This window comes from Ambystoma mexicanum, chromosome 4p (assembly GCF_040938575.1).
Source record: "Ambystoma mexicanum isolate Mex_15411 chromosome 4p, UKY_AmexF1_1, whole genome shotgun sequence".
In the NCBI taxonomy this organism is placed as follows: domain Eukaryota; kingdom Metazoa; phylum Chordata; class Amphibia; order Caudata; family Ambystomatidae; genus Ambystoma; species Ambystoma mexicanum.
The window spans coordinates 467474714-467498517 of NC_090927.1; the positions used below are offsets into that span (position 1 = coordinate 467474714).

The 23804-nt window shown below is 44.0% G+C and overlaps 1 protein-coding gene across 2 annotated transcripts in view; it reads left to right on the forward strand.

Moving 5' to 3' along the window:
- ADAM17 (ADAM metallopeptidase domain 17) overlaps positions 1-23804 on the forward strand; it is a 1432827-nt gene that overhangs the window by 25704 nt on the left and 1383319 nt on the right. For both annotated transcript variants that reach the window (XM_069605995.1, XM_069605996.1), the window contains exon 2: positions 8936-9068. In XM_069605995.1, coding sequence (XP_069462096.1) covers positions 8936-9068 — 133 coding nt within the window. The remainder of the gene's footprint in view (positions 1-8935; positions 9069-23804) is intronic.

Sequence of the window (23804 nt, forward strand, 5' to 3'; positions counted from 1 at the left end):
TTGGATTGCCCTGACAGGGGAATATTTGGAACCCGCAAATGATCAATGGAACATTTCTGTGCTCCCGTATCTACTAAAAATAGATGCTTCCTATTTCCCACTGCCATCTCAACGTAGGGGCCTTTCTGATGAACGGGAATAGGCGTAGGTTCCAAATCCTGCTTCGGGCAATCCTAGCGGAACACAATATTATCAAAAGGAAGCTCTTCGGAGAGGTACGCGGCAGAAGGGTGATCAAAAATGTTTCTATTATCCACATTTGAAACTTGCTTATCTTGTGAAGGAGGTTGCTGTGATTCTGGTGTAAACTGACCTCTGCCAGGGCGACCTGGATCGTCTACTCATGTTCCCAAATGACCTTTGCTGTAAGGTCGGACATTGTGCGCGCCTGTGGCCTTCCTGCCGGCAATAGGCACACTGGTTAATGGTTACCGGAGCCAAGGGCGCACTTCCCTGTGGAATGTACTGACCTCTAAATTGATTACCCCCTGTAGGGTTTCTAACAATCTGCTGCAATAAAACTTTAGTTTTCAAGTCACCCTTTTTTTTCCTCAAGTTTCTCTTTTTTAGTATTTACAAGATTTTCATAGTACTGAGCCATATGCAATACTTCTGATTGGGACTTTGCCTGCCAAGCGCTTTCAGAGGACATAATCTGTAACTGGATGTCGGGCAGCAATCCACGTACAAATTTGTCGACAAACAACCTTTTCCCTGACTCTGTGCACAAGTCTTGTCCACTGAAATCCAAGAATACCTGCTCGAACCGATTGAAAAAATCGGTAGCACCCTCAGACTTTCCTTGGACACAGGCCGTAAGCTTGTCCCAAATGATTCTTTTTTTCTGGAACCATAGTTTTCAATTTTACAATAATTCTATCAGGCAAGGTTAATATCACTTGAGGTGGTCGTTCGCCAGCTGGTCATTCTCTGTCTAGCCTAGTCATTTTATCCCATGTATCTCCCAACCCAGGTATGTCATCTATAGTCCTAATCTGCTTCCAAAAATCAACTGGCAGGAGTACGGGAAATAATAGGTCAATATCACTTAAAGTGAATACCGACGACTGTAAGACCGACTCTATTTCTTTATAGAATCCGGTCGGAATTTTTCTTATATCAGGAATAGATTGCTTTATGGTGTTCACTTCCTGTCTTGAAAACGGGACGTGAACAAACTGTGAAACGTAATGTGCAGGAATTTCTCCGGCTACTATACCTCGTGCAGCATCAGCCGCAATCTCAACTTTTGGGACAAATGTTGGAGGAACCTCTCTCATAGGCAACTGAGAAGTAGGCAGCTCTGAACGCTTACTAAGCAACAGAGCCAAATCAAGCGCTAAGGCAGTCGAAGAAGTATCAATCGAAAAAGCTCTCTTATAAACACTCAACAATTCTGCGGGACAGCAAATCTTTCTTCTTACACACTCATTCTGCAGGTGCTCTACCATCACCTGTATCACTTTCTTTTGCATTTCTAATGTATACTGACTATATGTGTCGTATACTTCATCTGGAGTTGACCTATCCGAAATCCATCTTATCGCGTCCTTTGTACAAATTCGTGCTTCCTCACCTTTTAATTCACGACAAGGAGAAAACCGTTTCTGTAAGTACATAATACCTAAACTATCACCATCTACTTCCTCGTTCCGTAACTCTTCCAACTCCTTCCTATACTCAAAAATCCTCTCAACATGCTCGTATACCTTCTCCGCAGTATCTCTGGACAACGCTAAGGCGTTCAAATCCCGTAACCCTTGTGGGAAATCTACATCATTTAGTCTATTCCACATTATACTTAAATGAGTCCCTAATCCTTCGATTAAAAACATTTTTCTCAGGCATATCTTTTAAATTTTCGAGTGTAGAAAAAACATCAGCTTGTTCACCCTTCTCCATACAATGTTTAGCCCAAGAAGTCAATTCACTCCTCTTGTCTGGGGACACAGTATTACGAGTCACAACCCTTGGTCTTGCTCCCTGGTCTACTACAAGCGATGCAGGATCACTTGAAAGAGGAAGAGTAGGCACATTCTGAATAACAGGTGAAGGCAAGGGGGCAGGCAAAGGGGCGACGGCTGGAAGAACAACAGGAAGAACAGGGAGGACCGGAGGAACTACAGGAGGGGGAACTACAACAGGAAGGGGCAAAGCGCCAGGAGGATGGACATATGGAGGTGCACGGAGGCATCGGGCCTTCGTTCATGCAAATGTTTATTAATCAATTCGTCTGACGTATGAAAATCTTTTGAAGGGTAGATTTTCTGAATACCTAATTGAAATGCCCTGTCCGTGTTCCTAACGGACTCCAATTGTTTATTTTGATCATATAACCGTGCCTTTTCGACACTCATCATATGTCGACGCATATGTTTCGCTCTACTCTTTTGTTGCTGCAAAGCTTCTGTTTTCCAACTGTGCAATGCGTCAAATGCTGCAGCCCTAGCCTTTTTCTTTACTAATACAGACTCTAAATATTCTATATGAGGGATTTCAAAACTACCATTGGTTGGTCACCGGAGATTAGAATTATGTCTGGTTTGTCTGTGCCAAATGTCATTAAATGCTATAATACCAAAGCCTTTCTTACAGTACATGCTGGCGACCCCTCCTGTGGTGCGGGACGGCTATCTTCCAAAGATTGTCTGTCGCTGCGGAAAAATGCCCTAAAGCAGGCAGACAATTTCCCAGGCATATCAAAGTTCTGGTGTTACCTGGTTAAATAATTGTGCTCGCGAGTACAATGCTCCAAATTCAAATTTGTCAGGGTTAGATTAAGAATCGGGACATGATTCACCTGACCAAAGGACTGGGAGGCCCGATCGGGTTACTAAGGACAATGCAAAGGACCCACGTGTCTGGTGATTTTCAGCAAATTTACCCACCTCAAATATATGGACCCTCGTCAAGACGTCGTCTCGGGCTACAGCTCACCGTCCAGGGATCGGATCGTGCAGTTTCGTTGAGGAATTCACTTCTCGTCTAGAGTGGCCGGTTCTGTTGGCACCGTCCGATCCCGGTCCGATAGCCGAGCCAACCTTCAACGAGACAAAGTCAATCTTGAGGGTCCCCATTCGGGCGCCATCTGTGGAATCAGAAAAAATACAATATTACGGCTGTTACACTGAGCATGGGAAAATACACCGACACAGGCTTATAAAGATTCCCAGAATCTTTATTACAAAACTGAACAGTATTCAACAAAGTACACAAATAGCTATTTGGCCGTCAATACATCAGAGACCACCAGCAGGGTTCAATGTGAGCAGTGACAGAATTTCCTAGCTGGACATCGACGCATTTATACAATTCGTAAAATGATGTCCAGCCCTCTTAAAGGTTAAACATACACTGGGCTAGGGTCGCGCCAGGTTCACCTTCCTAATTTACATATCTCGTGCATGCGGTTTACTTTTCAATACATTTACTAACACACTCCATTATTCTTTAACATTTACACTCTTTACAAGACGCAAGCAGCTCCAGACAATTTTGGATTTTAATAAATGACATGGAGATCACAGTCTACAGCTCAAAGCAATACCATACCGAAAGGGGCTAGGCGGGCATTTTGATACTATCTATTTGTATTTGTATTTATTTTATTTATAAAGCACAGCCAGGCCCGGGGGCATACGGGCGCGTATGTAGAGAAATAGCTGATATTACCAGATCTGGATGGCCCCAAGGCTTGTGCCTGGGATGTCAACTTCACCATTAAGGATATGAAGGTCCTGATTAACAAGACTAGGGCCCAATCAGCTAACGAATGCAACTAATACTTACCAAACAAATGTTTCACTTATTATATTTGGGATAGCATTACTGTCCTTATATACTTGTAGTTTAACTTTGCTAATTCAAGTAAACCCCTGCTCCCGAGGTCAACGAAGGACAAGGTCTGCATGACCCTAACATATAGCCTGAGGGCAGGTTGGACATTAACTCCCCTACATAGGTTGGAGAGGTTAAGGCAAGAACAAGGACACACGAGATGGCCATTTTAGATTACAGGGTGACTTTATATAAAACCCCAAAATGGCAGTTTCTAACCTAAAATGGAGGCTTGATTCAAGATGGCGGCTTACATTTAATTTCTAAGGTCAAGACCTTGCCGTAGAAAGTTATTCGCGTACAATTTTAAGCAACTTGGCGTAGGCCAATATACATACAAATCGTTTGTAATAAGAGGCATAATTTAATATCCGGTTTGACACCCGCTCTCCTAGTTGTTTGCTGTCGAATATGCGCTGTCAAATATGCGCTTGTAGTCTGTACGCAGAACAGTGGCGGCCGTGCCGAGGGCACAGTGCCAGTAGCATTCGCCTCCATCCATGGCCGCAGTGTTGTGCTTGTGTGGCCCCTTTTCGAGTGTGGGCTTGATGAGTTTTAAGTGCTGATGTCACATTGGGCCCACGTCCCTCCTCCATAGTTATCTGTGTCCCTTTCAGGACCTTGGCGTGTAGTGTGTCTTGCTTGGGGAGGGGGGGGCCCATAGCCTTGGACCCAGACTAGTAGTCTATCCTCCCACTCTATGTGGGAGCCACGCAGAGGTTCTGTGCCTTGGGGGGTGGGGGAGGGGCTTGTCCTTGCTTCCAGTCTCTGCAGGGGCCCAGGTGCGTGAGGGAGAGTTTTGGACCCAGGAGGGAGTGTTACTATCAGGGATTTACCTCGATGTTTGTGTGGGGCTCCTGTGCACTCCCCGTGTCCCCGTCCAATCACTGAGAGTGGCTGCTCTTTTCACTGCCAAGAAGATGGCCTGTTCTGGGCCTGGCCCGACCCGTGCTGGCTCAGGCTTGGGGCTGCAGGGGCAGTGCGTCCACTTCGCAGTCACCTAGCTCCTCGTAGCCCGCTGCTCCTCTTCGTCCCCGGCAGACTGCAACGTCTTTGCGGTGGCTGCAATGTTCCTGCAGAGGGGTGGAGGATCCGTCCTGAGTGTCAGTGTGGGGTTGGGGAGAGTGGGGGTTATCTTCTTGCTGGTTTCCCTTCTCTCAGCGGGTAGAATGGGTCGCCAGCGTATGGGGCATGTGCCACACCATAGTCCGCTGCCTGTTGCCGGGCCGGTACTTGGTTCGTGAGCTTTCACTGCGCTCACCAGGGCACCGTGATCCAGCACATCCTGGGGATGAATGGGGGCTCGGTATATGCTCCTTTGTTTCGCTCACTTCAGTAATGTGCTTCGCAGGTGGACGGAGCACGTATCGGCACGTCCTCCCTCTCTCGCCACCTCTCGGAATCCTGCTTTACTTATAAGGCATTTATCGCAATGTATTTATTAAAAACAATTATCAATCTTTGGAGCCCTTTTGGAGTGTGATCGAATAATATGAAATCATCCGCATAGGCTGACCAACAGATTTTCTTTTTTCCCCTTCAGTCTTCGGCGGCACAAGGGCTGCCTCATCCAATGTAATGCCCACATCGGCCATATATAAATTAAATACGGCTGATGCAAATATACAGCCTTGACGGAGGCCATTACAGGTACAGGTAGTATTTGATAGCAGCCCCTCCCTACTCCTGCGTACTTGGATTTTTGACCCCTCATGCAGCTGAATTAGTAGAGATCGAACACCACCCAGCATACCCAGTTTTTAAAATTTGTATCCGTTATGTGGTTCTGTCTACCAAGTCAAAAGCGAAGGATAGGTCCATAGAGGCCATAGATATTGGGGCACCATTAGCTTTCCAGGCTATACTTTGCAGAGCACATAAGAGCCCACCAGCATCCGTTCACGCCGGTCTTCTGAATCCTATCTGTTGCTCATATAGGATATCATTTTGTAAACTCCATTCCTCAATATGCTTTAGGACCATACCGGAAAATATTTTTGAGTCTGCGTCCAATAATGCTTTTGGGCGAATGGACTACCCCCTTCGCCTTTTTTATAGATTGGGACCACATACACAATCTGACAGGAGGGTGGCAGACACTTGGAAGGATGCCTTTTAGATAGGTGGTACAGTACCTTAGCCCACAGATCTGAGTCTTTTTCAAAGGTTGCATTCGTTAGCTGATTGGGCCCTAGTCTTGTTAATCAGGACCTTCATATCCTTAATGGTGAAGTTGACATCCCAGGCACAAGCCTTGGGGCCATCCAGATCTGGTAATATCAGCTATTTCTCTACATACGCGCCCGTATGCCCCCGGGCCTGGCTGTGCTTTATAAATAAAATAAATACAAATAGATAGTATCAAAATGCCCGCCTAGCCCCTTTCGGTATGGTATTGCTTTGAGCTGTAGACTGTGATCTCCATGTCATTTATTAAAATCCAAAATTGTCTGGAGCTGCTTGCGTCTTTCAGGGCAGCAATCATGTTTTCATTATCGTTTTGGTACATACTTGCACGGTAACCCTTTAGCCAACTTTTTCAGTTTTTTTGTTTTGCCTTCTTTACGGCCTTGTGTATGTAGCCAATTGGACTAGGTATTCAGAATTGATCATATATCTTTGCGGCACATTTTCTTCTTAAGTTGCACCAACAAGTCAAAACCGTGTTTATGCCTTTTTACTTGCAGATTTGGGTACTGTGACTGTCGGAGATTTTTTTAAATTAAAGACTCAATGTAGGGACCAAAGCAAGTATGTGTATACGTGAACAATTTTGTATCCATAGTAGAGCCAAGAAAATCAGTCATGAATAGGGTATTGAATTTGGAGACATTTCCCTCATGCCAGACAATTTTTGATTTATTATTACTCGCACTGATATTGTCCTCCGGACACCGCCATCTTTCTTTCGCCTCTGTTTGCTGGTTCGGGAACTTCAGTCGCCCCATTCATTGTCATTATCTTACCTGCAGTTCTTAGTTTGTGCACAGCTGTGCACACCACTAAACTCAACCTAGTTATCCAACCATATTACAGCTTGGTACAGGCTTGTTAAAAAAATATATTCAAAATACAACTAAAAAACAAAGTAGATTGTCACAGGACCAACCCATCTAGCACTTAAGAGGGGATTTTATTTTTATTCAACCCACCCTTAAGTGTGCGTCCATGTGATTTGTCCACAAACCGATTTATGTACTGGCAAGCAGTCATGTGCAACAATGCCCATAAAAACACATACTAAAATGTAGTATCCCTATAGTATAAATCAAGAAAAGTATATCCACAAAGCAGGTCCACCGGTTTCAGTGACAAGAGTCGTCACTTTCTTCAGGACCAAAAACAACACAGCAATTTACTCCTGGGGATCAATCTCCTGTCATCGGTGGTGGCGATAATTGGGCAACAAGCGGCAGCCGGCATTTGCACAATTACCATTTGCAACATATAGTGAGTGCACTGTCCGCAGCTTGATTATTGTCTTTGCCTTGTAACACATCGGCTTATGTTTATTTTGCTACATTTTTTCTTTCTCTTAAAGGGATGGTCTAGTAAAAATGTTTATTTCAAAAATAGATAGGCCACATAAAAAAAAAATACTAGCCTCCTCCGTTTTAAAATTTCCTATGTAAAATTTTGAGCTATTCAAGCTCGAAATTCGAAAAAGCAAGCACAGGGGCGCAGCCATTTTGTGAAATGGAGGCCCTCCTGTGCTGGCTTTTGCTTTTGCGGCACTAATGAAGGAAAAGCCAGCCAGCTGTAGTAAACAAAGTCTACCGCTGGGTGGCTTTCCCTTCATTAGTGCCGGGACTCGGAGGACGCGGACCGGAGACCAGAGCAGGAAAGCTGCAGCTGAATCTCGGTAAGTGCTATTTATTTTTTTTACAAAAAAATAAGCACTAGCTGCGTTTTTTTTTTCTACGTTTTCCGGGCTGGAGGAGCCCGGAAAACTTAGAAATAAAACCGCAGCTTTAAAAACGTTGTATTTATGTTTGCGGTCGCTTTTGAAGCGACCGCAAACATAAATACAACGTTATTGTGTTGGAAAACGCTGCGGTTTTAAAACCGCAGCGTTTTCCAACACAACCGCGTTGTCTGCCTGAATCTGCTTTACCATTTGGGGCTCTCGGGCTCCCCACGGGGAGCCCGAGAGCCCCAAATGGGAAAGCAGATTTAGGCAGACAACGCAGCATTTAGCATTTCCCATTTGGGGCTCTCGGGCTCCCCATGGGGAGCCCGAGAGCCCCAAATGGGAAATAAGCTGCAGGTAGAAACACTACGCGGCATGTAAACATAACCGCGTGTGTTTCTGCCTGCTGTGGCTTTCACGGAGACCCAAAGTGATAGCCACAGCAGGCAGAAACACATGCGGTTGTGTTGGAAAACGCTGCGGTTTTCCAACACAATAACGTTGTATTTATGTTTGCGGTCACTTCAAAAGCGACCGCAAACATAAATACGTTTTTAAAGCTGCGGTTTTATTTCTAAGTTTTCCGGGCTCCTCCAGCCCGGAAAACTTAGAAAAAAAAACGCAGCTAGTGCTTATTTTTTGTAAAAAAAATAAATAGCACTTACCGAGATTCAGCTGCAGCTTTCCTGCTCTGGTCTCCGGTCCGCGTCCTCCGAGTCCCGGCACTAATGAAGGGAAAGCCACCCAGCGGTAGACTTTGTTTACTACAGCTGGCTGGCTTTTCCTTCATTAGTGCCGCAAAAGCAAAAGCCAGCACAGGAGGGCCTCCATTTCACAAAATGGCTGCGCCCCTGTGCTTGCTTTTTCGAATTTTGAGCTTGAATAGCTCAAAATTTTACATAGGAAGTTTTAAAACGGAGGATGCTAGTATTTTTTTTTTTATGTGGCCTATCTATTTTTGAAATAACATTTTTTACTAGACCATCCCTTTAAAGTGCAAAATGTACATTATATTTTTTTCCTGTGGAACATTCAATAAACTCAAATGTACCCTTCATTTTTATTACATCTCAACCCTAGACATTCGCAGTCTCTGATCTCAAAGTATCAAGTATTATGAAAATAGCCAATCACGTTTTGCTGTAAAGGTGTCATGTTAATAATAAACGTAATATCTTTGTCTTCCAGACGGCCTTGACTCCATGCTTTTCAATTATGATATAATTTCCTTATCTGATGTACAGCAACATTCATTAACAAAACGGGATCTTCAGACAGAGTTACATATAGAAAGAATGTTGAGCTTTTCAGCTCTTAACAGGTAAACCTTCATGTTGTCGATTATTTAATTTCATCAATTTCCATCTTCTGAATAATGAACTCTATTCTTTCTGTACTTTGGGTTTGTTGTTAAGTTATTATGTGTTCTTACTGGGCTTTACAGTTCGTTTTACTTTTGATAATACAGATGCATTCTATTGTAATGTCTAGCTTTAATAGGAAACAATGACTGTAAGCTGTTACCAATGCCAAAAGGATCACATTATAGTGCAGGACCCCATGCCATCACCCGCCAATTTTCCAGAGACCGGATTTGCTTGCGACTGTTTCATTTAGCATTTGCACTTTATAAAACGTACACGCTTGCTGCCTCCTATGAGCATATTACTTTAGGAAAACAGTTTGGTAGCAGGGCCTCAGGCTTTCTGCAACATGTGGGCATTACAAGTACCCAAAAATACAATGAACCATGCACAGATGCAGCAGGCGCACAGAAGACTAGAAATCTGCATAAGGCAAACTAGGTATGCAGTGTTTTTAAGATGTGATACAATGTTATGACAACCTAATACGAAAGTATATATTTCTTTTTGTTTATTAATTTTATTCAAATCATGCAGTCAATAAAAATCCTTGCAATTACGTCAGAATGTTAATAATAATAATTAGCCATTTATACAGCACTTTCACCACAGCGCTGTATATGTACCATTTTTATATTCAATCATTACGCAATCAAAGTTGCTACTCGTTTATTGATAATGGAATGATGAAAGGCTAAGTTGGCCATGCTGGGATTCAAACCTGCGACTGCAGATCACACACAGATCTCTGCAGCGAGTGCTGAACCCACTAGCCCAAGTTGTGTGCTAAATGTGAGCGGCATGGCTCTAATCCATGCACCAGTCCATACAGGTGCCATGCGCCGTCACGAGAGACAGGACGGGTATGATCATTCAGCGTTCCCAAAGGGGACGCTGCTCTCCAGTGCACCAAGGTCATGACGGGCCGGCAAATACGGGAGTGCTTGCTCAGGTAGGCTGTAGGTGTGCTTCAGTAAAATCTAACTGTTACCCCCCCCCTCCCCTAACTTAGATGCCTAGTAAAAGGTGGCAAAGAACTAAATCTCTTTCTTAATCCAAATGCATTGTGATTAGTGGGTGCCTCAGTCTCTCTTCACGCAGTTCTGGGAATGCACAATGCAAGGATCCGATTTCCCCATGCTAGTCAGATCTTGTCTCCCTCCCAAGCTACGGGTGCACAGTTGTCTCCTGTGGAAGGGGGTGACTCTCCACACGCCCTGCCACCCTCTGAACAGCAGACCATAGGTTGCCTCCTCCATGGCATTATCTGCACAGTTGAGCACTGCGGTGCAGATGGAAGGAGGGGCGTGGCCCATTGGTTAAGGTCCTGAAGTGTCCAGAGATGAGTCTCGTCACAGGAGGAAATTTCCAGGGTAGGTCAGATGCTGCAGTATTCCTCCCCTCCCCCTATACAAAGCTGCCAGAGCGCAGTCTCCTCTCATGGCAAGAATGCCTTGGGCAATGGCTCTCCTCCTGGGTGAACAGGTAGAGCGGGGCCAGGCCTCGCTAACCCTGACACGCCAAGTGCAATACCATGACAGACATTGCTCATTTATCAGTACTGATGTTGTCTGCAGCCCAATCTTCCGGATCAGAATTGCACTCTGTAGTCGCTGATTGTGGCCTACTTAAAGGATATTTTCAATGATATTCAACGTGGTACTTGGGGCTTCTCTACTAAGCTGCCATCTTGGTTGTCAGTCAGGCTTAGACCCCTAGAAGCCTGACTATTCATTGTGTGAGGCCCCCTTTAAGTAGCTTGAGAATGTGATTCCTAGAAAGCATAATTGCTTGTACCACTTAATCTTTCCCCCAGCTGCCACTTATTATGGGGAGCATTCCACCAGAATATCCTATGTGCATAATATTTGACTTGTTTACATTTAGTTGAAGGTCACTATGTGAGGAACCTGAGGGCATCCTCCCATCTTCTCCCCTTGGATCCTCTTTTCAGGTGGCCAAGGATAGGCCATCGCTTTTGGATCGTGACCTTGGGGATGGCTATGCGAGAGAGGATCACCTGGGTAGAGGGACCTTTAGAGTGGGGAAGAGGGTGTCTTCAGATGAGGCATGGTATCCCTGTTTCCCTGGTAAGAATATACCCTGCCCTCCATCTACCTTTGTAGACTGTGGAGCACTACTACTACTACCACTACCACTACTACCATGGTCCGTCATGTCCCACTAATACAGGTAATTGGGATCAGGCAAAGGACCTACACCTGCAGCCAGTTGAAAGGCTACAGATGTATATAACGAGAAACCAGCAAGATGCAAGGAGAGACCCGCCTGGGGAGAAGGACGTGGCAACCCGACCAGGAGCAACGCTGGTGGAGTTGGGCTGGTGAAAAGGACGCAGATCGCTGTAGGAGAGCTAGGAGAGCGAGAAAGACGCTGCAGCCCGAACGGGCCATGAGGGTCAGGAGCCCTGCAGAATCTTGTGCCGCGTGTGCCCCGCACCTCCCCTGCTGCAGCTGGGGGACACTGAAGACTCCAGGGAGCTACCAAAAGTAGCAAGAAGGTTCAGAAGAGGCAAGCACTGTTTGTCGGAGCTCCCTGCGAGTGAAGGGGGAGTGAGGGACTGCAGAAGAGAAAACCAAAAGCACACGGAGGAGCTGCTGTGTACCGGTGAGTGACGGAGAGGGAATGGTCACACCAGGGTGCTCCAGGGGCTGGTTTTGGACAAAGGAAGATGCAGATCAGATGAAAACTTATGATAAAAGGGTCGGGAGACTGAAGGAAAGATTATTGAATGCTGAACAAGCTACTATTTTATGCATTATTTTATTTATTTATTTTTAATGTGTGATTTCAGTAACAAAAATGAATCGGAATAGATTTTTAACACAATTTAAATGAGAAAAAAAAGCCCAAAATAAAAACAGCACCTAAATATGTTTGAAGAAGGTTGAGCCTGCACTGAAGAAACTGTCCTGCCCAATACCCATTGGGAAATTTCCTGAGCTCTGGGGATTATACCCAGGGGTTTAACCAAGAAGGACAGACTATTATATCTGTGTCCCTCATTTTCCACAGTGTGTTAATCCAGTCCCGCCTGACCAAGATCTTTATAGTCTGGTCGAGCTGTTCAACTACATCTTGGGTTGACATTTCTGCTAAGGCCAATATACGGTCAGCCCTTTTCCTCAATTTGGTCATTGCAGGTGACGTTGCTCTCAACAGTATTTCCCCTAAGTCCTCATAATGAGAATCTTTTAATGGAGCCAACAATTTTCTGTAGAGTTGCAATATTTTGAGGTCTTGCATGCAAACCAAGGATGTCAGCCCTAATTCAAATTGTGGCTATCGGTACATATTCTGGTAATCGTAGCGAGATTTCTAGAGGCATGACCAATTTCAATACCATAGAGTAGACTGGGTGTACTACCTTCATCCTATAGTACGCTATCATAGGAGAAATAGTAAACCTACAATACCGTACTAAATTCTTTTCATCTCAATACCTCCCTGTATTGCTTTATATGTCAGTCTCTCCTTTAGAGCACCCACACTATTCTTTATGTACAGTTGGAAGCCGAGTTATGTAAGAGAGTGTGACGGCTCTAATTGCTGTTCTTCAACCCTCCAAATATAGCCCATTGGTGACCTATTGCTTGTAAATCTGATGATATTCAATTTTTGCCTCCATTTATCGTTGCGTATTCGGGTATGGCATTCAGCTGTTTCTGTAGCCCCATGGTGTTCTGTCTAGCAGGACAATGTCCTCTGCATATGTCAGGTATAGAAAACCCTTTGTAGCAATGCGGGAAATCGCCCAGATCAGCTAGGTAGACATTGAAAAGGCAGGGAACCAAAACGCATCCCTGATTGAGTCCTCTGGCCGCCTTAAATGTCTCCGTCAGGGCACCCTGCCTATTCAATCGCACCTGTGAAAAGTGTTTGGTGATGAAGATGGTCCAGAATTGATAACAGTATTTCAGGGATCCACCAATTCTGCAGTTTAGTCCACAACAAATTGTGATTAACACTATCAAAGGCCGGACTGAAATCCACAGTCGCCACATATAGTGGCAATGTTCTTACTATTTCAGAATCCTCTTAACAGGTTAATAATCAGCCCCATTCAGCTCAGTTCCCAGACCCGTCCTGAAGCCGGTCTGGTATATTTGTAGTATGTCTACCCTCGTGGCCCAATCAACCAGATCACCAAGGACAAGAGATGCAAAGATTTTACTTTCACTATGCAGCGTGGAGATAGGGCAGATCCTATCAACTATTGCCCTATCTCCCTTTTTGTAAATCAGGGCAGTGACTGCACAATTCCACAAGTCTGGCGTGGCTCGTATAAACAGGATTTTGCAGAAGAGGTTATAGAATTTGGAAGACCACGACTTCGGTTCAGCCTTTAAGATCACAACATTTGATAGACGTGTGGGCCAGCTGCCCTAGAATTGGATGATTTCTTTACAAGTCTCTAGATGTGTTCTACTGAAATGGACAAGTTCCATGGAACATCCAGGCTATCAAACTGGATTGGTCGTACAGATTTCTTATATACTTCAACAAAGTGTGCCACCCACTTCTTTTCCTGAATAGGATGGCTCTGCATGGAACCCTGAAGTCTATTCATCAAGTTAATCTTCTCCTAAAAATTCCTAGTGTCATGTTTTGTTACAATAACCAGCCTTTTAAGGCCCTCCTTGTGGCCCCACTCATACGGATAGCACTTCAGCAAATTTTTGAATCTCTGCTTCTAGCCTCTAACTCTTTCTAGGTAGAGACTCCCATTACCACACTGAACTCGCAAAGCTCTTATCTCCCTTCTCGGTTCTTTCGTTTTGAGTTGGACCAGGGCATCAAAGGTGTGGGTCAGTTGTCCCTCTGATGACCACCTTCTAGGAGTCTGCATATCAAAGCCATCCAAAAATGGCTGAAGATTCTCCAGAGTGATAATAGACAGTTTTTGCTCTAATGATGTATCCTGTATAAAATCCCAAATATTCACATTGTAAGTTTTGTGATTGCGATTGTTCCTGGAAATTCTATCCCCCCAACCCGCTGATTTATAGGAAAATCTGCAAAACCAGGGTTAAGAGTCTCAGTTGTGAATGGTCACTAAGATCTGTCTCCTGTACCTGCATGTCTATACATGAATCAAACGGCTCTGAGGTCAGGACAAAATAGACAAACATGGCTGACTTATTCCCCTACACCCATGTACCATGTATGGCTCGCGGGACTATCACCCCTTAGTAGTACCGTTCACTATCGTTGAGTCCCAGCTCTCGAAAAACTCAGTCCATATTTTTGCTCTAGACTTATAGCCTTCTTTTTAAGTTCTGTTTTTACAATCTCTCCCCATTAGTTGGGAACAGTCTGCGTTTAAATCCCCAGCTATCATTATATAGGTCCCATCGTTCTCACACAGGAAGTTAACTAAAACCTCACCCAATTTTTCCATTGGAGTCAACAGATTACTCTGACCGAGATTGCTATAGATATTAACTAGCAGTAATGTTTTTTTTTGCAGCACACCCTTTAAAACAACCCTAATCACCAACATGCCATATATATAATCGGAAATTTCCCAAAATGTCGCCCTGACAATTGCGAGGGCCGAAATGCCCGACTTTTTTGTTTATTTATTTTTTTAAATTTTTTTAAAACACCCCTTTACACCACATAGATATGTGGGTGGAATGAGATATTATAGAAATATGGGGGGCTGGCGGGGGTCTCCCCCCCCCCCACATTTTTATGTGGTGTAAAGGGGGTTTAATAAAAAAAATCTATATATAGAATCTGCTATTACCTGCAATTCAACCAAGAAGGAGTTATGTACCAGTCGCGAGAATTCCCGCCCACCCCCTTGTCACTTTAATGCCGTTGCTGATGAGTAGAACACCCATCAATAATTGAGTCCATCAGCCATAACTCCTGCAAGAACAAAATACCATTTTCTTTGAAGAGTTCTTGTCTGACCTCACTACCTAGAAAGCTATTAAAATCCTGGGTATTCCAGCTCAAAATCTGGATATTGGCCTATGTCTCTTTATAGGCCCAAGTTTCCTGTATGATTTGGTAAGAGTCAGAGACAACCACATCCAGTCTTGTTGGCTTTGGTCGTAACTGGTTGGACGGACTAAATTTGCCTCACATTCACATCATCTTGCCCACAGACCATCTTGATAGAGGGTAGAGACCCCAAGGTAAAGGTAGAATTACCTGCACCCCTCTCCTCCGCCCTACCATTCACCTCAACGGGTACCTGTTCAAAGCTCCTTAGATTATAACCCAGATCTCTTAAGGTATGAATTTCATTCAGAATCATTTGGGTAAATATATTTGATTTAAACTCCAATAACACACTGTCCAATCTTTCATAGTCCAGAAAGAACACTCTTTCGAGATCTCTGGACTCAAGTAGTCTTAATTGTGGTATCTCGTGTAATAGTCTTAATACATTTGACCTGTTCAATGTTACCTCATACAGGCCTTTCAGAATCCTTTCCAATAAGAATCTAATGGGGTGGGGGATTGGTACTTGATGTCCCTCCTCTTTTTGATTCTCATTGACTTGGTCTATAGAGAGATTGTGCGTTTTGATGCTGCCGTCCCACCATTGAGGTTGCACAAGAGACACAGGAGACTTACTCTCACTCCGTCTATTAGCTCCCAAGTGGTTTTGAGTTTTCCTGCTATTCTCTATATGCAGCTACCAATAGTGTATTCTTGCACACTCCCTTGATTACCAGTGCCCAATCGTTTTACTAAAGAAGTTTGTTTATTTACAGGCACCGCTGTATTCACAGCATTGACCTGTTCCTGGGCATTAGTATTTGTTCTCTGAATACAGACGGGCACAATGTCCACTCTATCATCTTTCAGGGGAAAATATATCAGCAGCAGAGAAGTAATGTGCCTTTCCTGAGCAGTGTGCATGATTTAAATCCAGACCCTTACACAGGTCCCATTGTCTGGCAAGTCAAAGACTTGTCCCCTCCTACTTGAAAGATTTGTTAACATGTGGCTATCTATCCCCAAGGTCGTTGACTTCCATGTAGGCTTACTGGAAGAAAGCAAGGGATTGCCGAAATGCTTCCTCAATAAAGCCAGGTTTGGGTACACTGGTTCACCAATATCACATATAGTTAAGTGACTTACTTTCACTGGAACAGAGTGAGGGTCCAAACCCACCCCCTTATTAAATATAATCGCATCCTCTGCATTCAAGGTCGGGTCGTGGACCCATTTTGTTATCCAGTAAGCCCTGTTCCAATTCAGCCACAATCGATAGTCCTTCCTTTTTCCCCTATCTGGTACAGTAACATTTGATTTAACAGATTGTTGAGGTAGTGACTGAAAAATAGGCAACAATGTATCCTTTCTAGTTCCCAATTGTTTACAGGCAGTGGATCCAACAGTGTTAAAGGTCTCTGGTGGATTTGGCAATCATATAATATCATCATTAGATGAACAGTTTTCTGATGCTTGTTAATCTGCTTAGAATCACATGCTGTGCATATGGTCCGACATCCAGTGGTAACCGCGGAGTATTGCATCTTGTCTTTCGTGAATCGAAAGGGGACATCGACATGGGCGTCGACGAGCACTACAACCTACCAGCTCTTTTTCGATTTTGTTGAAGCGAGGATAATGTCAGAACCAAAACAGGTTGTCTTTCTTTCCCACTGAACTGTGGCCTGGGAGTACTTGCTACAATAGTCTCCTTCCTATTTAAAGCAGTGGACTTTAATGGAGTCAATGTGATTGTAGTAGACAACTGGCCTGCAACAGTATGACCATCGGTATAAGTAACTGTGGACATACTCCCATCGTCCACTAATTCAGTGTTCGCTTTTATAGATGTCAGATGTAATGGCGATCTTGTGGGTAAAAGAAAAGCATCCCGATCTCCGCTTACATCAAGATCTATAGCTTTATAATATAGTGTGTTGTCTAGTGTAATTGGCAGGCCATTAAGACATTCCGGCGAATTCACTTTTTCCCCAACATGCACAACCACAATATTAGGAGCAGACGGCCCTGTTGCCGATGATTTGTTTATGGTTAACAAAATGGCGTCAGCACCCACGCCATCCTCCTCCTCCCCCGAAAAATGGCTTCTTAGACGCATTGCTTTGTGGTGCGCAAATTGGATCAAGCCAATAGAAAAGATGAGGAGCTGTGCTGCAGAGGTGTCTGCGGTCTTTGGGTGAGAGAGTCTTTCATTGCTGTCTGCTACACCAATGAGGAGGAGCTATATTATAAAACACACAGTCCAGCGTGGAACGCACCACGGAGCTGTGCAGCAGAGGTGTCTGCAGTCTTTGCAGTACTTGTGGGGCGAGCAGCAAGTGTTGTGAACTTTTATTGCTTCCATTGCTGTAACAAAATGGACGTTTGACGACAAGCAATTGTCCTATTCCGAAAGGTAAAACGCCAATTGGGAATGTATTTAGAGCTGCTAACATCTTAACACACCTTTATACACCCGCGCGCTCGGCCCTGTTGTGAAAAGCCCTGTGCAAATCGGACATACAACTTGATAAGTAGTTATCTCGCAACGCTAAACAACCGAGAAGTGTGAATAAGAGGCACACCGGTGTAGAGTTCTGACAAGACACATAGAGATGTCAGGCCCTTTTACATGTGGACAAGGAAAGAAAGCGCTGTCAGCAGATTCACGTCTGCCTCCTTCATCACATCTCTTCACGGCTACTTCTCTCCTCACCAGCACACAAGGGGGAAGTGCAGTCATTCAAATACCAAAGATTGGTGAAGCCTCTTTAGAATCTACTGAGTGGGTCGTATAGTCTCTTCTACTAGAGCGTTTAAATCAACCCGATGGTAGAAGCGGGTCAAGCATAAGATGCAATACCGCTTCGCCTATGACGGTAACTAGAATGATGAGCGCAAATACAAATGGGAGCGGGGAGGAAAGCCAGAGTAGTGTGGCAGTCAGCATACAAACCATGTCAGCACAGCCATGTATTTGACCTGTTAAAACAAGATCAGTTGATGCAATATCTTTCACCATGATTGCGTCTTCTAAAGAATTTGTTGGACCGCAGCAAGACGCTTAACGATGAGCGGCTAAAGACCTTAGGCAAAAGACAAGATAAGGCCAATTAAATAATTTTGCCACACAGCATCAGCTTTAAAATCGATGAGCCTAATTATGGGAAGATCTCAAGAAATTATGGCTTAGTGGATTTAGACTTGGGGGACGACTTGGGCTTTTTGGGGGAGGTTTTTACATGACTAGAATCACCCGATTATGCCACACTTGAAAATCGGACTAGTGACAGATGTATGCCTTATCAAGACTTGCTGAGCGAGGTGCCTGACGCCACAGATTTGTTGGAGCTCCAACATGAAACACTCGCCAGGCGAATTGCGCAAGATGTAGCAAATTTGAGTGTAACAATGGCAAATCAAAGCAGTGCTGGTTTCAATGACACGCATAGTGCGTTCAAATGTTCAATATCAATAACATTGAAACCCTCAATTTCGAACGACTTGTCGTAAACAAGAAGACTAGAAGACGACCTAACGGCAGCCAAAGCAACAACATTGAAACCCTCAACTTCAAACGACTTGTTAACAAGAAGAAGAGAAGACGACTTAATGGCAGCCAAAGCAAATGTACAACAAAGCAACAAAGGCATGAGAGTCCCTGACAGAGCTCAGAGTCTTATGAGACAGTCAATTATAAGTCGGGTTAAAGACAAAAACAAAGTGTTACACTCACTGACCCCAGCTGCTTCGCTCTCATCTGAGGAATCACTAGTGGCTGAAGTGCACAGGACGTTGCCGACTCTGATCACTCATCCAGAGTGTCAAATAGGTCCAACAGGCCTTATGCAACTTCAAGATTTGATCACAGCTTCCATGACAATTTGCTTGAATCCTTTCACAAAACTCTATGAAGGACTCCATGAATCTGTACATGATCAAGCGTCACTTTTGACCGCATTACTCTTGAATATTCAAAACCTAGAAGTCTTAACAAAGTTAGTACAAGCTCATCTTGACAGAGATGCGGAATTAATAGCCCAATGGCAAGCAAGACTATACGATTTAGCCAGAAGTGAAGACGTGGAAACTACAACGTTAATATCTGCCATTTTGGAGCTTCTAGATTTACAGATACTGGGGATTGCAGTGTTGAGGTGTGCACATCATCGATGCCCACAAGGAAGGTCGTGAACATTCCCAACAGTATAAGTCTGTCAATGGGACACTTATCCTGCAGAAACCAAACAGCTCACCTGGATTCAAAAAGGGAGCTGGGATGTCTATTCCCTACATGCAAAAGGAGATGACGACAAACTCTAACATAACTGCGCAAGAGCTGGAACTTGGAACGAGGAAGCTCTAGAATTACTTTTGTCTCAAAGCTAACTGAAACTCCAGTTCAAGACTTTAATCTGACAAATTCAAGGTAACATGCATTATTTCAGAAATCGGGGTGCTGCATCCTCCAAAGCGAACAAGAAACCGACAACGCAACCAAAGAAAACCAAATAATCACTTCCTGCAAAGAAAATCAATTCCAATGAATCAAGAGCATTCTTGAGGAAATTGATGCTTCCAAATATTTCCCCAAAGAAAATGAACAAGGCGAACCTGCCGATAAAATCATCCGCAGTCCAAGTGACTGACAGTCAAAAGATAACATCTCAAGAGTCAGCTTGCAGTGACCCAAACATGAGTATTATATTGAATTTATCAATGTATTTGATAAAAGAAGAGAGTAGGAATGAGAACTTTACAAATTTAACCTTTTGAAGTAAGAAAGAAACAGGCTGATCCAGTGGTGAACGAGGAGAGAACTATAGAGTTTTTAGTAAGGAATGATCGCAAACCACAAAGTGAGTCCTCAAAGATGAATGAGATTTGGACAGAACCAATTTTTGCGACATTAGAGCAAAAAAGATAATCTCTAGTAATTAAACCAGAAAACAAGAAGCTAAATGACCGTAATGACCAAGAAGTGGTAGAAAGAACACAACCCTCTCGCAAAAGACTGTCTATATCTGCGTTGCAAATAACAGTAGAGAGGATAATGTCGAACGGTCTAATTATGAACAGAAGAAACATTCTGAATTTGTTTCATTGTTCCCCAGATCTGAGGTACGTTAGTGCGGACGATATTGAAATGTGGAATTTGTTAATGAACAAAGATTTGATTGGGCATATTCTCCACCTTTATTCGCCACTTGTGAAAAGGACTCTATTAGACGCTGCCCCGGATTTGCTCTTGTTGGGTTTTGAAATATCAGACGAAAGTCTGCATGTTATCCAGACAAATCACCATACGATTCACGACAAGAAGGCAACAGGGGAACTTACTCGCTCACTGTCCCGAGATGCTCGTATGTAGGTACAGAACATAGTGAACAAATGAATTGCTCCAAAAAAAACAATTTCTATGAAAGAACAAGCAAAATTTTAAATTACATTCAAGAGCTCTAATAAAACCAAAAGAGAAGTTAAAATGATCTCACGTGTAAGGGGAGACAAAGTTGAAGGTGCAGATTGGTCCTGGTTGGCTGGTGCGCTAGCCCAAAATCCAGTTATTAACAACAAACATTACGTACGCATTCACCTATAGCTTTGGGATAATGTAACACTAGAGGATTTAATCAATGACAAATCATGGGATCCCGCCGCTTTTAATATATTATGTCTACAAGACACATGGCTGACCTCTACACCCTTCTGTGACAATTTAAATCCACAAATAACTAGATGGCCAGAAGACCCTTGTCAGGTCTCCTAAAAATGATAAAATGAGGATCCAATTTTTCAGTGGTTGAAATCAACAACGTAAACCCATACATCCAATTGCTAACTATACACTGGTCCCAGGATTCCCAAGCTGATCATACGACACTCATTCTATTTAATCTCTACTGGAATTGTGCAGGAATCAATGACACTTTGTTTGTCAATGATAGATAGGAAGCAGATCGAACTTCAATTGCCTTTGATTCTACTATGTGGAGATTTAAATATTGTATAGACAAGGAGGGTATAGTTCTGCCACGCTCCTTGTTATCTAGGAAAGCAAAGCTATTGATTATAGAACTTAACGAACGTGATGTTTTTATGGTTAATGGTCAGACACATGGTGATATTCCTGGTGGAGTGACCTGGAGTAGGGTGCCCTCAACAGCAGGCCTCGATTATTACTTCGGCTCTAGTGAACTTAAGAGATAGTTAGATACTATGACTGTTATTCCAATGTTGTGCAGTGACCATTATTTACTTAAATTAACCCTGAATGTGATTGACCAAAGAAATCCTCAAAAGAGCTCTGAGAAGTTGTTCATAAATTGGAGAGGTAATTGCTTAAAAATGTTATCAAAAGATGTCAAAAAATGAATACCAAACTCTTAGCTATTTTGAGAGAAGGTGTGAATGCTCTTGACTACAGCAAAGTGCTCTTCGATTTTAAGGTAAATCGAAGACCGGGTAATAAGATTGAATTTAAGCCACTCCACTATACAAATGAAGGGGCGAAGGACACGAAAAGAGTAGTGAGAAGGGACCTATGGAAAATTGACCGTGAGACCATGGGGGATAAAATGACACAAAAAAAAGACAATAATATCAGTTGGTTGTTAGCCTCGCAAGCACAACGATTTCAAACAGATCCTGAGATAATGATGGGCATTCTCGCTAACAAAAACACTCGCAAATTATGGCCGCTGCTAAATAACAATGCCATCCACCAATAGGCGATTGCAGTTCCAGCAGTAAAAGAAGCAACCAGGATAAGAACTATTTGCCAACTTGTCTCAGGAAATACAGGTTGCAGAAAACAAACCCGTTGGACCCTGGTCAATCCAGTATGATAAATATCTTATTAGCTTAATCAGGAAGTTAAACCCCTCCAGAGTATCTGGGCCAGAAGGCTTGAATAACTTTGTTATAAAACAAAATCCAGAGGATTGGGCCGACTTCTGTTACATGTTGTTCGAACCCGCAGGATTCTGAAATCATGGAGGGCAGCAGTGATAGTTCCAATTTTCAAGAATGGTGACCAGGACAAGCCAAGAAACTATCGACCCATGGCTTTTCTTGATTCCCTTGGTAAGATCTTTGCCTCAATCCTTTTGATACATTTGAAAGCATGGGCAACCGCTTTCAAATCAGGTATCTTGGATAAAAGACAGGCGGGCTTTACCAAGGGCATTGGAACAAACTTGAATCTATTTCTGCGTAATGTACTGAAATTGAAGGCCACAAAATGGCAACAGAGGGTGTATTTGGCCTTCATTGACTTAGTACAGCCCTTCGACCCGATTAATAGAGAAAAATTGTGGGAGAAACTAGGAGAATGGGGCTGTCCAGTAGATCTTCTGGAGTCAATAAGGGCCCTTTATTGCCGAACTACAATACAAGTCAGAATGACACGAGAGGCTGCAATGACACAAGCGATAGACAAGCAGAGGTGTAAAAATAGGTTGTCCGCTGGCTTCCACCCTGTTCGTTTTATACATAGCTGAGTTGGTGTTAACACAAATGATGGTAAGAGCCTTTCCCCCCAAAATATATGGCCAGATCGTTCCATGGATATTATATGCAGATGACCTGGTCATGATGGACTTAACCCCCATTGGCCGCTAAAGACGATTGCAACAGCTAAATCAGTACGTAAATGAGAATATATTTTATTTATAGCGCGCCCATACCCAGGTGTTTCAGGGTACATGGGAGGACAAAAACAACAAGCCTACTAGGCTCAGTGACATTGAGTATGTGCAAGTGCAGGGGCAACGGAAGGGGTAGAGTGCAAGGGGCAGGGGAAGAGTGGAAAGTGCTGAACCCGTGCTCAAAACAGGTAGTGCAGGCAGCAGGTGGCAAGTGCAAGAGTTAAGCACAGACAACAGGTGTCTAGTAAGTGCAGGTAAGGGGACTGTAGGGTTGCAGATACAGGGTTGAGTGCAAGGGTTGCCAGGGGGCAGTGCTGGTATGCAGCTGGGTGGGCAGGGATCTGGGCCCAAATTCAGAGGCAGCGCAGATACAGAGATCAGCAGGGGAGAGGAAGAGAGAAGGCAGAAGCAAATGGGAAGGTCTTGAGGTGCTTCCGGAACTGAAGATGGTACTCCTCAAGTTTCAGAGAGGCTGTTACAGAGTGAGACCCCAGCCGAGGAAAGAGGTCTACCGCCAACTCGTTGCTTGGGGAAGTGACTGACCCTGAGAGAGTTGGAGGTGGAGGAGCAAAGAGCTGGAGTAGGAAGGTATTTCCGAAGGGAGAGTTGAAGGTATTGCAGACCCAGGACCCAGAAGGACTTGTGGACAATGCAGAGGGACTTGAATGTAATACCTGCAGCCACTGGGAGCCAATGAAGAGATTTCAGGGCTGGTGAGATACAATCTCTGGGCTCTGGGCCAAGGACAAGACTCGTAGTCCTGTTCTGGATGAGTTGCAGTGGGCGGAGAGTAGTAGCAGGCAGATTTAGAAAGAGGCTGTTGCACTAGTCCAGCCTAGAGAGAACCAGAGCTCGAGAGACAGTGAGCTTCCGGGGGAAGGCGGGGAAAGGAAGAATACCTCTGAGGAGGTGCAGTTGGTAGTTTGACTTCTTAGAGACATTAGAGATGTGTGGAGAAAAGGAGAGCGTGGTTTCGAAGATTACCCCGAGGTTCTTGACCTCACAGGTGGGAGCAGGAAGAGGGCTGAGGGAGTCGGCCGTAGAGTGACAGGAAAGGATAGTGCA